A 14,913-nucleotide genomic window follows, 5' to 3' on the forward strand; every position below is an offset into this window, starting at 1 on the left:
TTCAACGGTTATTCCTGGAGGGAGCAATTTGAAGAGGGGGAATAGTCTATCACCACTTTTGTATTTATCAAGTTTTGGGGTTGAAAATGTTGGGATATTTGCTGACAGTGATTTCTGAGATTCATCAACTGTGGGCCATACTTCAGGTATACATCCTTATCCTTGTTTTTTGTTGCTTGTTTGTTTTTTTGGTGAGGACATATTTTGACTGGGGACAGATGAAAGAAAGAGAGGGCACATTCGTTTATTTATTTTCTGATAGACCATGGAGAAAAAAAAAATTAAGAATGATTAAACCAACAAACTTTCTTTAATAAATTAATAGCAGCATCACAAAACCCTGATGTGAATGACCCAAAGAAAGTTGGGTACGTGACAGTATATAAACATTCACAAAAATGTTGTCACCCACTGGCTGGGAGAGAACATGAGGTGCTGTCAGGCAGCACCCTTGGCTGTTCATCCAAACAAGGGCTGTACATCAGAATGGGTCCAGCTGTGTAGACATATTTACAGTTCTGGTGCTGAATTTTTTAAAAACATTTATAAAAATTCTGAAAATTCTCTGTTCAGTTCCCATTTTTTGCATCCAAATATAGCAGGTTCCCTTTTTTGCCCGTACAACAGAACCGACAAGGGTAAGACATGAAGGCTCCTATGCAAAGACAAGGCCTGTGTGTAGACTTATACTGAGCTCAGGGATGCTGTGAAAATGAGTTATTCACTCATTACTTACACATGCTAGAAGCTACTGTAATTCAACTTATTGCTAAATGCTTTCAAAGTCTGTGGTTCACTCTTAAATATGTATATATGTGTATATATCTAAGTACAAACTCACACAGATATATACATACACACATATACATGGTTTGGAAAAGGTGTGCTATAAATTCACCAAAGGGAAAAAAAAAACCAACAACTTAAAAAGCAATGTGATGGTTCTGATTTTTCTGTACTGTTTGAGATAATAAAATCTGACTCAGGGTAAAGAGAAGTCAGGGAAGGACCAAGTTTGTGCCTCTGGCCAGTCCTTTTCCTACTGATTACCTGACATTTTTGGAGAGGCAAGCAGACTCCAGAGCATTCAACCCATGGTGGTATCTGCAGGCTGGCACATGGAGCATCTCTGCTGCCTTCTTCAGGCAGCAGAGGCTTAGGATACCTCTGCACTGGGATACCTTGTCTGCCTGCATGGAAGTACTACGGATTATTCCCAGGAGGGGATGAGGGAGACAAGAGGACCATCTTCAACACATCAGTCTGGGGTCAAGCCAGCAGCAGAGACAACCCCTGTGTTATGTTTTAGTAGTGGCCTCAGCAAGGTTGTTGCTGCACACAGCAATGCAACAGCAGTTACCTAAAGCATTAGCAGAATTTTCTGTTTCTTCTAGAAGGTAATTTTAATGGAATGAACACAGCAAGCTTAGAGTACAAGCAATTCATGTTAATAAAATGCGATTTAACCATGCCCAGTGTAATGTTCTCTGTTCTGATGATTATCATAGCCAGAGGCTGTCAGTGATGCTAAATGCATCCATGTTAGATGGGCACTGCAGCATCTGTGTAGTAGTTAATGAAGATATAAAAACCTTATGGGTGATATCTGGCATTAGACAATACTCCACACAAGGAAATTTGCATGAGAGGCAGCACCCCAGAGACACAGTGCCAGAAAGACACGGTGCCTTGGGGAGTTTGTGTACTCAAGAACGCAGAGGAAAATTAATTCAAATTGTACCTGGTGTGTATTAAAAGCAGATTACTTAAACTGCATTCCATCCCAATGTGGATGCTTTCATTAAAGATCTAAGTGGTGTTAATATGATACACCATAATTTACTTTGGGAGTAAAATGGAATATGTCAAATTTAAAAATTAATCCAGATTAATATTCCTTGTAGACTAGCTCCAGGTCTTCTTCCTTCCTGTCTCTGGTCATCATTTGCTTTTGAACCCTGCCACCAGCAAATGATTCCAATCACATGCTCTGCTCAGCTCTGCCCACCCCGTCCTGAGGCAGGAGCAGGGCCCTTCACTTGTGCCTCTCCCCCAGCATCCCCAGGCAGGTCCATCCTGCTCCTCACAGCTTGACCCTGGCCAGCACCACACACAGAGCAGCCTCTGCTCTACACCCAAAGCAGTGTTCTACCACCAGCACTGCGAGTCCCAGGATGCTGAAAAATAAAAGTCAATGCTAGCAAGCTAAAGAATAGCTAGATGTGAGGACCCAGAGGGCCAAAGATCTGGCCCTTCCAAGCCAGAGTGCTCTTCTGCAGGTCAGCCAAAGCCCCTGATCCTCCAGCAGCGTGTGAAGGCAGTGCACTGAGCACAGCCTGCTCCATCCCAGACCTCATGGGTTTCTGAAAGACCAAAGGAGGGCTTTTTATGAGTCTGAGGCCTTCCATTTATAGAACAGTGGAAACAGAACTTTGTCTCTCATGCTTCTTCTCCAAGTCTGCAAGTGATCCCAGCCAGGACTGCAAAAACACACCAGAACTGCATTCCCTACCTTCCCTAGGGGAGCCAGAGCCTCCCGTGCAATGGAAAAAAAACAGCAGGGTTGGAGAGGGAGCCAAAATTTAGCAGAGGACCCCTGAAGTGCAAGATAGACCCAGTATGGGAGCAAGACACAGGACATGTCTGGCCAGGTGCCTGTACGGCCACTACGCTCTTGTGATGTCTTTCTGCCAGGTTTCTGTAAAGTCTTTACACGGCACAAATAGGGGTGAGGATTTAAAGTATATATTTACTGTCAACTTGAAAAAGAAAGTTATACTGACCAAGTCTAATAGCATGTATTTGATATATAACTATTAACGTGCCATTCTGGACTCCAGCAAATTCCACCTGAGATAAATATTCAGCATTTTTGTTCATGCACTGGAAGAAGAATTCAAACATTTTGTCCATGACATATGCAGAGTAACTAATAGTTCTGATCTATTAGTAACAGTAAATATAGAACCTTAAACTTCACTGCAGTATATTAATATATATGATTTTCAGTACTGGACTGGAAAGACAACTCTTTTTTTTCTTTAAAAAAAAAAAGCTTTGTTCAGAATGCAATATTTACATTGTCCTTTGAGCGACACTTACATTTTTACACAAGGTATTTTGGCTACAGATACACCGTAGCAAAAGGCTGTGTAAGTCACCCTTACACACAGCTCACTCTTTCGCTTACAACATTACAGCTGTTTATGGAGAGCTCCGAAGTCCCTGGTTGCAGTTCCAGGCCCTCCTCAGCTTCTAGTTCCATGCTGTTGAATTCATTGCCGTTTCGGTAACTAGTTAAAGTCAGATCTTTCCCGTACAAAGCTGTCGAAGCAACATTCAGACACTGATTCTGCCGCAGTGCTGATTTTTTGCCGGGCTTGTATTGGCAGCGGATGTAATTGGAAAAAGCCCTGCGGTAGGTTTTGTTGAAGAGTGTGTACACCAGGGGATTAACCCCCGAGCAAACGTACCCCACCCAAACAAACACATCAAGCAGTTCACTCAAGAGGTCTTTGTCGCAGGCTTCCTTGCAAAGGACAGACATGACATTAGTGATGAAAAACGGGCACCACATGATGAGGAACAAAAAGAAGACGATGCCCAGGACCTTGGAGGCTCTTCGCTCGTTGTTGATGGACTGCATAGTTCCTTTCCTGAAAAGCACTCCCTCCTTATTTACAGGGGAGTTCAAGTGAGATGCCCCCTCGTGATTGTGAAGCATTGAAATGTTCTCTGTGTTGTTTTCCTTCTTGAGGCAGTTCACGCTGCTCCTCCTCTGCTTGGGCACCTCTCCACACATGAACACCGTCGCCTGTCTCTGCAGCACCTGGACAGTCAGGCAATATGTGATCACCATGATGATGAGAGGGATGAAGAAAGCCATGAAGGATCCAATGAGGACAAAGTTCTCATCGTTGAGGACGCAGGTCCCGTTTACAAACACTCTGGAGTCATCCTGCAAACCAATGACTGGAATAGGCATAGATATCCCTAGAAAAACGAAACCAAAAAAGAGACTGTTACCTGGATGGATGGACGGGGCTCCAAAGAGGCAGCAGAGATGATGCAGGCCCTGCATGCATTCAGATCACACTGCCTAAAGCTTTTTGAAAGGGAAGTTACTGCTTTCAAGTGAAAGGGAAAACCTCATTAAACAACACTCCTGGGAGCACAGCTCAAAGGGAATGACACCCTCCTCTGGGAACAGCAACAGTTTTGCTGTGCTCCACAGCTGACTCAGTGAATGCAGCCCAACTCCTATATGGAGTTATTTTTCTAGCATTAATTGCAATTTCTAGGTGGAGAAAAGGCCATCACTACCCTGCTCTGTCCCAGCTGGCCACTCCATGCCAGTCGGGGGGGGTTTGAAATCACTGACACAGGGTAGAGTGGAGCAAATTTTACAGAGAAAAAAATTTTCAAAATCCAAAAGAATTACAGCTATGAAGATTTAAAAGCAAGTTTCTTTAAGAAATTAAAATAATACTGATTAAAAAATTGCCACTTTTGCCATGTCCTCATGGGCACATGGAAGCAAAACTCCTGCCTTTCTGGGTCCTTATGGACTCCCTCAGCGCAAGCAGACAATGGTCTCTGCAAGATCAAAATCCAATATTTTTCATGTGTTCTGAGATCCAAACTTTGTCCCTTGATCTGTGAAGCTCAGTCAAACACCAGGACAGACAAAAAATATTTCCAAAATTAACAACATATGCTGGAATACCGCATCCTGTGTGTACAGGAGAACCTGGAAAAGATGTGGTGGGCCTGTTCTAGTTAGACCATCATGGGTTCATCTACTCTTGTCTCATGTCTTTGACAGGTGACAGAAGTTTAGGGCTATGATACAAAAGGGGACAGCTCTAAACATTATAGCTTAAAAAATTCCAAGCCAAGAATTTGCATCCAAATCTTGTTTTTAAAACGGCTTTTCAGAGATTTATCTTCCATGAATCCTTGATCTCGTTTCTAACTGCACAATTCTCAGTGGCCTTCAGTTCCCCAACCCACCTGTTTGTCATGTGAACAAAGTAATTCTTGCTCATTTTATATTTGCTACCTGACAATTTCCTTTGACTCCCATAAGTTCCTCTACTGTGAGAAACAGCAAATAATCACTTTCTGGTCACCTTTCCCACCTTCTCAGTGATTTTATAGACCTGTTATCATCTCTCTTGTCTGACATCTCTTTTGGAACTGAAGAGTACAGTTCTGTTCACTCTCTGTCCTCATGCCAAACTTGTTCTATGTCTTTGATTATCTTTCTCCATTTCTTTTTAAGTTCTTTTCCATCCTTTTAAAGAAAGGAAAAAACCTGCATATCCAAGCAGTTAGAGAGCAGTAGAGTGTCTTCTGTTCTCCCCTCTGGCCACCTGGCTGCCATGGAGCACCCACTCCTCAGACACATCTGTGGGGCTGGCCATGCCCTTCCTTAGCTCCTTCACCCAAGAAATAATCCACACTGAAGTCACTGGTGAGCCCAGATTAGGTTTTTTTTGGAGTTACTGTGAATAGCACAGGTCACAGAACTAATCCTGTGGAACTCTGAATTTCTAAATGGGAAAAGTAACATGCTAAAGAGATTAACCAGGGCATTTTTCCCACTCCAGCTAAGTGTTTTCCAGGATTCTGAAGAATTCATCTGCAGTTTGTCATTACCATAAAATTACCATGTGCCAGTAAGCTAGTGAAAGAATTTCTTCTGAAAAGTAACGATTATAAATGCCTTCTGTGATTCTACCATGTGTCTCCTTAGCTCAGACATTAGTTCTAAGATTTGCTCTTCTCTCCCTCTACATGCCAGTGGTTATCAGTTTACCCTTGGCAAGGCAGTTGTCTCCTTTTCAGTATGTTAACCCCTGTTACCTCTCCTGTGCCAAATCCCTGTGACCGCAAAACCCTTCATCCCATCAAACCATTAAATCATGGGATTTAATCATTAAACCATCATTAAAGACATCATTCTAATGCCTTGGCTCCATCAAACCACAGACATCTGGGAAATGGTGGAAGCTGGATACTGGTAAAGCAGTCTCTACACAGAGATGAAATCTGAATTAAATCAATGGCATTACACTGGGATTACATTTGCATGAATAATTTTGTGCTTTAGTGACCTCTTTAACACCCACCCTTTGAAATACTCCAAAATGAATACAAGTTCATTCATGAAGTAGTCATCATTTAGTTTACTGTTATTGCTTTAGCCAAGGGAAATGAGATGAGGCTTTGGGATATCTTTACATATAAAGTGGCATTTATGTGACACCCATAAAGTACATTTGGGAAGAATAACCTGGTTCTGGGGTATGATGAATATACAAATCAAGAGCACTGATGGCAGCCTAAAACTCTGCATGAGCATGAGATACCTCAGCATTGATGACAGACAGTAGGAAGAAAGCAGCAGCAGGAAGAAAGATGCCCTCAGATAAGCTGCCAACACACTTCAATTCAGCTGTCAGCCAGCATCCAGCACTGCTGAATGGGCAGCACTGCCCTCATCTCCAATGCTTTCTTTCACCTCACACTTTTCCTTTGTAACTCATTCTCTAATACATGATTTATCACTGATCCACTGCACAATTGAGCTTGAAAGGGAACTAAGACTGGGCACACCCTGGGCAACAAGAACTAACTTGACACCCCCCCAGTAAGTGAGAAGTGACTGTGGAAAGTCTGAGACACCTCAGAAGGGCTTCCTTCATGGGGGATTACTGCAAAAATGCTGCTGCCACAATCCCAAATGCAACAATACCTGCTTGCAGACACAGCTCACACCTTGGCCCTGGTTTCAGTAGGGGCACATTGGTCAGCCCATGCTCTGCTTACCACCAAGCATTCCATGGTGCCTGGGCATGAATGCCTGCCTGATTTGAGCTCAGCTGTTAGAACAGGATGGAGAAGGCATCCAGCTTCGCTTGACTCAAGCAACCCACAGTACTAACAAAGCAGTTTTAGATGTTCATAACTTAAGAACTAAGGTCAGTTGGTCAGAGAATGCCAAACTCGCTACACCAGTGAGGGTGAGTGTCTAATCAGGCAAGAGGCTCTGAAGCCAACTGCTGCCCACAGCCTTTCTCCTGCACAGCTCTCTGAGCCCCAGCGCAGAGCATTTCATGAGCTTCAGGCTGATTCAGTGAGCTGAGTTCTCCAGCCTCAGATGCATTTTCCAGTTGTGTCAAATAACTTTCTAACTAAGCTGGCAGCGAATTCCCCAAGATAGGCAGGGCTGATCCAAAAACTTGCATTGTGAAAGTTTTGCAAGCCTATTGTATATCATACTTTGCTCTTCAGAGCAAACTTGGTCCTCTTGTTTGATATTTGAGCAGTGCCCAGGGCAACTGGTTTTTCCCCAGCTAGAAAAGACAACAGCCACCACCAGCCAGTGAGCCAAGAACCAGGTCCCTGTTAGACTCAATACTGGGAGCTCTGTGCACCTTCTGTCAGGCAGCAGCTTGAGCAGGATATCCCTTTTCACCACACCACAGAAAATGGATGTGATCTTTTCCATCCTCTCCCCTCTTTTAGCTTCTGTCTGACAGAGCAGCAGGAAGCAAGACAGAGAGAGATCCCCTGGATTACAAATCCAATTACAACTGTTGTCCTAACTGCTTCTTGTCAGCTTTAAAGATGTCCTCAAGCCAGCAGAACGATTCACCAAATGGGGCTGAGATGATGCTGTGGACACAGAGCAACAGATGCTCTTTACAGATTCTCCATTAATAAAACAAAACCCAAATGACTAGAAATACGTGTTTGTAAAACCTGTACTCGCTGCAGAGAAAAAGCTGGCTAAAAAGTCCAAATTGACATTCCCAGGATTTAGACTTAAATGAAAAACAATACAGGTTTTGTGTTTAATACCTTGTTTTCTGCAATGAAAGCCCATGAGATTGATAGAGATTACTGAAGAGATGTGGTCTTTGATGGTTATTTCCACTAAGAAAGGGAGTAAGTTCCATTCTCCTACAAGAATATATTTCCTCCAGGGACAACCACCTCACTAAAGAAAACAGGGATCTCATGATGCAAGTGGACTTTGGACTTCAGTGTCATCCTCCTGGTGCTTACAGACAATTTAAAAGAAAAAGCAGAGAGAAATCTGTGTGCCAAACAAGTCTATGGCTGCCATAGATACAGTCTACACTGCAAACCCAAGAACACTGGGAAACACTGCATGTTCAAATACATATCTTTAACCTCATATTTAAACAAATATAAACCAAAAATAAACTTCATATTTAAACTAAAACAAATCTGTTTGGTTTCTTAACAGAAGTGTCTCACAAAGTGCCTGATTCAGACAGTGAGTAGTAAACCCCAACAGCCTCCTGACTTGCACTGTGTAAAAAAAGGCACTGGGGTCAGGAAGAAAAGCTCTTCAGATGAAAATCAAAGAATGTGCTGAAGTGTTTAAACCATTAATGTCTTTCATTACTAATATTGCAACAAGGCGCCTTCAGGGCTGGATTAAGTCTAGTTTTTTGTAACCATTCTAATAAAGCAACAGTGCCTGCCTTGTATTGGTTTAAAGTCAAATATAAAGGGGCTAAACGTTGAAGGATCTCCCTACCCACAGCAAGCACAACTGCAAACAGATGAATGTCATTACTGACTGTGCCTGAACAAGCTGTTGACCTTTTCTTAAGCCTTGGGAGAGAACTGAACAACCCCGATGGAAAACCAGCAAAAAACCACTGTAGGACAGAAGAAATAAATTATTTTCCCACCTGCCCTTCCACTTTGCTAAATTACTTCTCCTAGTTTGCTCAGCCACATCTTTCCAATGGTACATTTGAACACAGGCAGAGCCCGTCTGCATGGTGGGAAAGGTTTGAGCGAAGCCTCGGGAACACATTTTGACCTTCCATTTGTTGCCTTCTTCATTAGCACTGTTTTTGCCTTTCTTTTTGCCATGGCACACGTCCAAATGTTTGTATGCTAAGCAAGGCCTGAAGCCTGGAAAGAAATTTCTCTGTGTGTGTGTTCCTGTCCCAAAATGCAAACTCTCAGCTACCACCCAGCAGGGAACTGAGGGTGCTCAGGAGCAAACACTTCTCATCAGCACATGTGCCATGGAAATGCCTGGCTGAGAAAGTCACTGATCTGAGAGACACAATGATGGGCAGAAATGCAAATCACACCCCTAAACATGCTCTGAAACCATGACCCAAGGGAGGCTACATGCGGTACTCCAGTCACCATTTACCTCCACACACAACCTGCTCCTAGTCTGTAAGGAGACTACAACTCCTTTTGTATCAGTGGTGCCACTCCAAGAATATTCCTCAAACTGAGGATTATCTCCAGTGAGGCAGGGGAAGGCTTAATTTGTACCTGGAGGCTCTTTAAGGACATCATTAGGACAGCTTTCATGCATGAGGCTGCTCAGCTGTGTGAGAGAACACCCAGGGCAGAAACAAAACACTGTTAGACATAAGATCACTTAATCTGAGATGAGCATTTACTGATCCTTGCAGCACATGTCTTTCATACTTTTATAAATAGATCATCTCAATAAAACAATGTAGTAGTATGAAAGTTAAATGGGGATGTGAATTTCTTTTTAAACATGAATAGTTTATTTTATACACAAAACCCTCAGTACCTACCTGAAATCAGAATTACAATATCGTTAGTGAGTCAGAGAAAGAATGAAAATGTTTTCAAACACACAGAAAAAGACATGTGGGGTCTGCTTATGGCACTGATACAATGAGCAGAATTTAAAGGATGGCCTTATCTCAGCCACTTATCAAGTAAATTGAATTTACCTTGTTACTAAGGATGTAAAACTGTGAGCTGGAAAATTGGTAGCATGTGTAATTTCGGCGCTCTCTAGTAAATGACCAAACCTTGAACTTCCTGGGAAGCAGAGGAAAAACTCTTCTGTGCTAGCAGGCATACAGCTGGACCACAAGAAACCTCAGAATTAAAACAGTTTATTTATTTTCATATCAGAGGTAATGTGTGTGCATCTCCACATATTTTGTTTCATTTAATATTACCCAGTTAACACTCTCTCCTGTATGACATGGTGTGCACTTAGGGCTTGAGTAGTTCCTCATCACTCCTCCTGAGCACTGCAGGGGTGTCTCCACTCACTGCCAGAGTGGCCCAAAGCCACCCCCCTCAGAGCAGGACAGAGGGAATCCTGTGGGATGGTCAAGTCCATGTGTTAGTTGTGAAAACTTTGAAACTCTGCAAAGTCTGAAATCTTGAAACAATGCCAAGATTCTGCCAGCAGGCTCACGACTAAAATTGATTTTCAATATTTCTGTTGCCTACATTTCTATTTCCAGCCTCAGTACAGTGCTATCTATCACAAAACTCATTTTTACAAACCCAGCCCTCCACAGCACCCACTTTTTCTCTGAGCACAAAACTCTTGCTCAAGTTACACTTGCTAAAGCACAGGACAACTGGTTGTGATGTACTTAAATCTGGAACAAAGAGGACTTGGAAAAGACCCATTCATAAAGAAATTGTCAACAGACCAGAGGACTCTGTGATGTTCCCCTACTTAAAAACCTAATCATAGGTTTAGGATTGTGCAACTTGCCAAATTTGTTGCTCAATGAGCAAAGAACCTCTTTTATATTTTGCTGCCAGCATTAACATTTCAGAAAAATGGAATGCAAAAGCTACCAAATTAAGATAAATTACATGCTTTTCCCTTCTTATTCTGAATTCTGATTCAGAAACTGAATTCAGGATTCTTTACATGGAATGCATTACCAAGTCTCTTCAGCTGAAGCAGTGTTTATGCAAACTGACCATCCTGCACTTAAGTGCTGCTTTGAATTTGCTCCTTAGTCACACAGAGAAATGCACAAATTCTTTTGTGATACGTAATACTGAAGTGAGGATTTACTTAACCTATTTCATCCTCTTGAAAATAGCACGGGATTTCATCAGGCCTTTCCTAGTGAGGAGCCAGAAAACAGCAACAATACACTTTGGGTAAGTTCTCTTTCATTCCAAGCTCAGTTTATTCCTGTGTCTGTCACATTTCTAAATTCATTTATGGCATAAATATTGTTATGCTAAAATAAGACAGATACATACCAAGAGTACTTTTCTTTCTCCATTGAATGCAACCTCCTGGAGAAAGCCTGAGTAAATGAGTGAACCCTATCATATGCACTGGGGAGGGTGGAAATCCAACCACATTTCAGTGCCCTGAACAGTCTCTCAGGGGAGTATTGATTCTGCCTGTATCTTCAGAAAAATGGATGCAGCCAAAGACTCTCCTGGGCCAGCTTGTCTGCATCAAAGAGAACCAACAAAACCTAAACAAGGCCTAGACATGCTTTACACCCTCCCAGGTGTGATCCCAACACAGGAGGGCACACAGGTACAGCTGCAATGTGTCTCCCTAGCCTGGTGAGAGAAGTGCTAAAAGCTTTGTGCACTGCAGACACCTCACTGAGCAACTGCTCACAGCTTCTTCCTCACGATTTTTGGATGCTGGGGAATAACTGCAACATCCATTGCCTTATGGAGGGCTGACAAACTATGTGGCCACAAAAGAAAAGTGCCATTCAATCTTCTTTCCAAGCTACGTCTTTTAGTCTTCATTATTTCACCGATTTCACAACCTATCATAAATGCATTTTTGTTAAACATCTCCTGAGAAAGCTGGGCAGGGGTGAGGTGTTGGGACTCCACAGCAACACAAAGTCACCTTACCTAGTCTGGCTTAAGTACTTTTTTCTCCAGGGTACAGTAGAGTCCCTAATGTGCCTATTTTCCATCATCATGAACCCAATCCCCACCAAATAACTCTAGAAACAGATGGGTCTATGGCAGTCTTTACATCTGTTTGGTCAGGTACCAGATTCTCTTACAAGTCTGCTTACTCAGTAAACCATGCATGAAGTACTTCATCCCTTACACCCATTGTCCAAACCACAGCTTGGTTCTCAAGGCACTGATGCAGGCAGCCACCTCCAGCACTAGCCAGAGTTTCTAAGAGAGCACAGGCAGAAATCTGCAAGTTAGCTCCAAAAATTGAAAGAGAAGCCTTATTGTCCAGGTTTTGCAATGTACTACTTAATGCTGCTGATGGATGTATACATCTCTGCTGGGGGGGATGTCTATCAGCTGCTCCCTCTACCTTACAGTGGAACATGGAATTCTGTTCTGATCCTGGACGGTCCGTGCAAATCAAGCCCAAGCATCCCACACATGAATTTGTTCACAGCTCATGTGCTGAATTCAGCAGCTCTCTTTCCCATGCCAGATAGACAGCACAGAGAGCTTAAAAAAATAATAATTTTTTAAAAAAATCTTAAATGAATTGATTAAACCCAATCCAATTTCACTGTGGATTGTATTACCTAGAGGAAATGAAGCAGGCTTGTGACACATGAAAATTTGTTTTTAATAGATGTTATACACGTGAGGAGAGAACGTATATTTCCCCTAATATTTTTTTGCTTTTTTGCATATCCTTTTTCCAAGGCAAGCTTCCCCAAAAAATGGTCCCTGCAGCACCCACACAACCAGTATCATATTCCACTTCTAAAGCAGGCTAAAACTCAAGAGAAATTCAAGCACCCAAAACATGCTTTTCCTTGCAGTACCAGCACTGAAAGCGAGGAGCGCTTTATAAAATAAAAATTAAATGTGAAATCTTCGTAAGACTGCATTTTACTCAAGCACAGAAGGCAATACAACAGATGGAAATGGTCATGCAATTCTGACCCTGCCTCAAATGTCTCTTTCCTAAAGCACATTGAAAGAGTTACGAAAAAACTGTTTTTCTTCACATAATTCCTGATATTACAAAGCCATCTCGGTATCATTTTGCCTTTTCTTCCTATTTTACTGCTGCTTTATTTATTGCTTTTTATCAAAGTGATACAAACGTGTCTTCTTTTATGCCTGCTCCTCATTTACTATGATTTCAAACTTGCTAGCTCAGTACCAGCAGCAACCCAGCTGTGGCAGAGCACAATACAGGCTATAAAGGCTGTGCAAGAGCAGTAAATACCTTGCTGATAGCCTGCCTTCAATTCCGTGCTGCTTCACTTAAACCATTACCAAAACTTGAGAGGGTTTAACTGCGGCGACTGCAGCGCAGTTTGTGCTGGCTGGGTTTTCCTCCCAGAGCCTTTGCTAACGCTGTTTTCTGCTTTGTTTACACAGCAGTTTTACAAGCACTGTTTGTCTGTGTTACTGTTGTTATCGGCACATTGATACATGCAGAGCAGCGAATGGAAAGTGGTCGTCGTGGTGGTGGTGCTCTGAAAAATGACAGCTTGCTTTGGTCACTGACCAGCTGCAAGGAAAGGCTTCTATTTTCCGGGTAATCGGTTATTGTATTCAGGCATGCAGGGCAGGTAAATTAATCTGAGCATCCTCTTAGAAAAAAAAAAAAAAACAAAAAATAAAAAAAAAAAAAAAAGAAAAAAAAGAAAAAACAACCCTACACAAAAATTGGAGTAACACTATCATTCATTCAGACACAGTTTAAGATCGTGAGCCGCATTGCTTACCTATGGATATGGTCCAAACTGCAGCAATTTTCATAATGGCCTTGGTGCGGGAATTGAAGCGGCTGTGCTCAATGGGATTGCGTATTGCTACGTACCGATCAAGAGAGATGGCACAGAGATGCATAATAGATGCAGTTGAAAAGAGCACATCTAGGGAAATCCATATAGGGCACAACTGTTTAGGCAAAGGCCAAGCATAATCTGAAACATAGAGAGAAAAGAAATGAAAGGAAAAAAGGAAAAGGAAACGATTTGGGGAGCTAGGCCGTCATTTCTGAGAAACCGTCGGGGTGTTTTAACTCTGCGACACCGGTAAGGGGCACGTGCATGAGGAGGGGACAAGAAACCTCTCAGGGGACCTCTCCACAGGCAGTCCCTGGCTCTGGACACTCCATAAACCCGCGGCCAGTTCCCACACATCTGATTTCTGTGACCAGCAGCTAAAGGGCAATGCCCTCAAGTGACCACGTTAGCTCTGTTTTCCTCTCTCTTAACCTTTCCACCGTATCTTTAGAAAATCAAATATTACATTCCTCTGTTACTGCCTCACCACGTTCTTTTCATGGGTCGCAAAGCACTTTGGGGCATTAACTTCACTCAGATCCTTTCTGAGGCTCCCTTGATCTGTAAGTCTCAGTTCCTGTCCGCTGAGGAGAAAGGCAGCAGGCAGTTCTTCTGCACAGCCTAACACAGCTACACGACACTACTCCACCTTTTCTCCCCAGGCAGCGTGCCTTAACAGAGGAACACTCCTTACAGAGCAGCTGGGGCTGAGTGGCTGAAATTTGAAAGCTGTTTTGAAGGTAGACAGGGTGGAGCGTTATTCTTTACAGAAACAAGTGTGCCAGCAGACAGAACAGACCAGATAGCTACGTCTGACAGCAGCTGGCACGCAGCTCATTTGGGTGCCTGCACTTATTAAACTGTTCATTCAGTGCTGAAGTACAGCTTGAGAGCAAAAGTGACCCAGAAAGGTCCTCAAGGGGCAGTTGTATTTAAATTAAAACTCAGAAAAAAATTGATTTGTGAATGATACCCCCATGTCAATGCCCAGAACGGATTGTGTGAGATCAATAACAGAGCCCTGCCAAGCTCTGGGCTTCGTAGGAAAACAAATCAAGAGTATCTATAGCAGCTGAAAACACGAGAGACTTCATAATTGTTGAATAATGAGATATTCTTGTGTCTTCATTCAGAACGTGGATATCTAAAGCAATCTTGAAGTTTACCCCAAGGATCAGAATCACCACTCTGAAGAATCAATGTTATATTAAGAATGGTGCTGCTCCATCCCACTGATCTTGAATGGAAAAGATGAAACATTAGTCTCAGAAATCATATTTTGAAACAAATTACCCAGCCAAGAGAGACCCAGGATACCTTTATGCAGAAGCCTGAGATGAAC

At 42.6% G+C, this 14,913-nt stretch overlaps 1 protein-coding gene across 8 annotated transcripts in view; it reads right to left on the reverse strand.

The window, feature by feature from the left end:
• Positions 1-291: 291 nt before the first annotated feature.
• The window catches only part of HTR2C (5-hydroxytryptamine receptor 2C), a 215,345-nt gene continuing 200,723 nt past the window's right edge, over positions 292-14,913 (reverse strand). For all 8 annotated transcript variants that reach the window (XM_032702319.1, XM_032702315.1, XM_032702314.1 and 5 more), the window contains 2 exons: positions 13,509-13,709; positions 292-3,993 (listed from right to left, as the gene is read on the reverse strand). In XM_032702319.1, the coding sequence (XP_032558210.1) occupies positions 3,164-3,993; positions 13,509-13,709 (1,031 nt within the window). In that variant the 3' untranslated portion in view covers positions 292-3,163. The remainder of the gene's footprint in view (positions 3,994-13,508; positions 13,710-14,913) is intronic.

The sequence above is a fragment of the Chiroxiphia lanceolata genome, chromosome 14 (genome assembly GCF_009829145.1).
Source record: "Chiroxiphia lanceolata isolate bChiLan1 chromosome 14, bChiLan1.pri, whole genome shotgun sequence".
Lineage (NCBI taxonomy): Eukaryota > Metazoa > Chordata > Aves > Passeriformes > Pipridae > Chiroxiphia > Chiroxiphia lanceolata.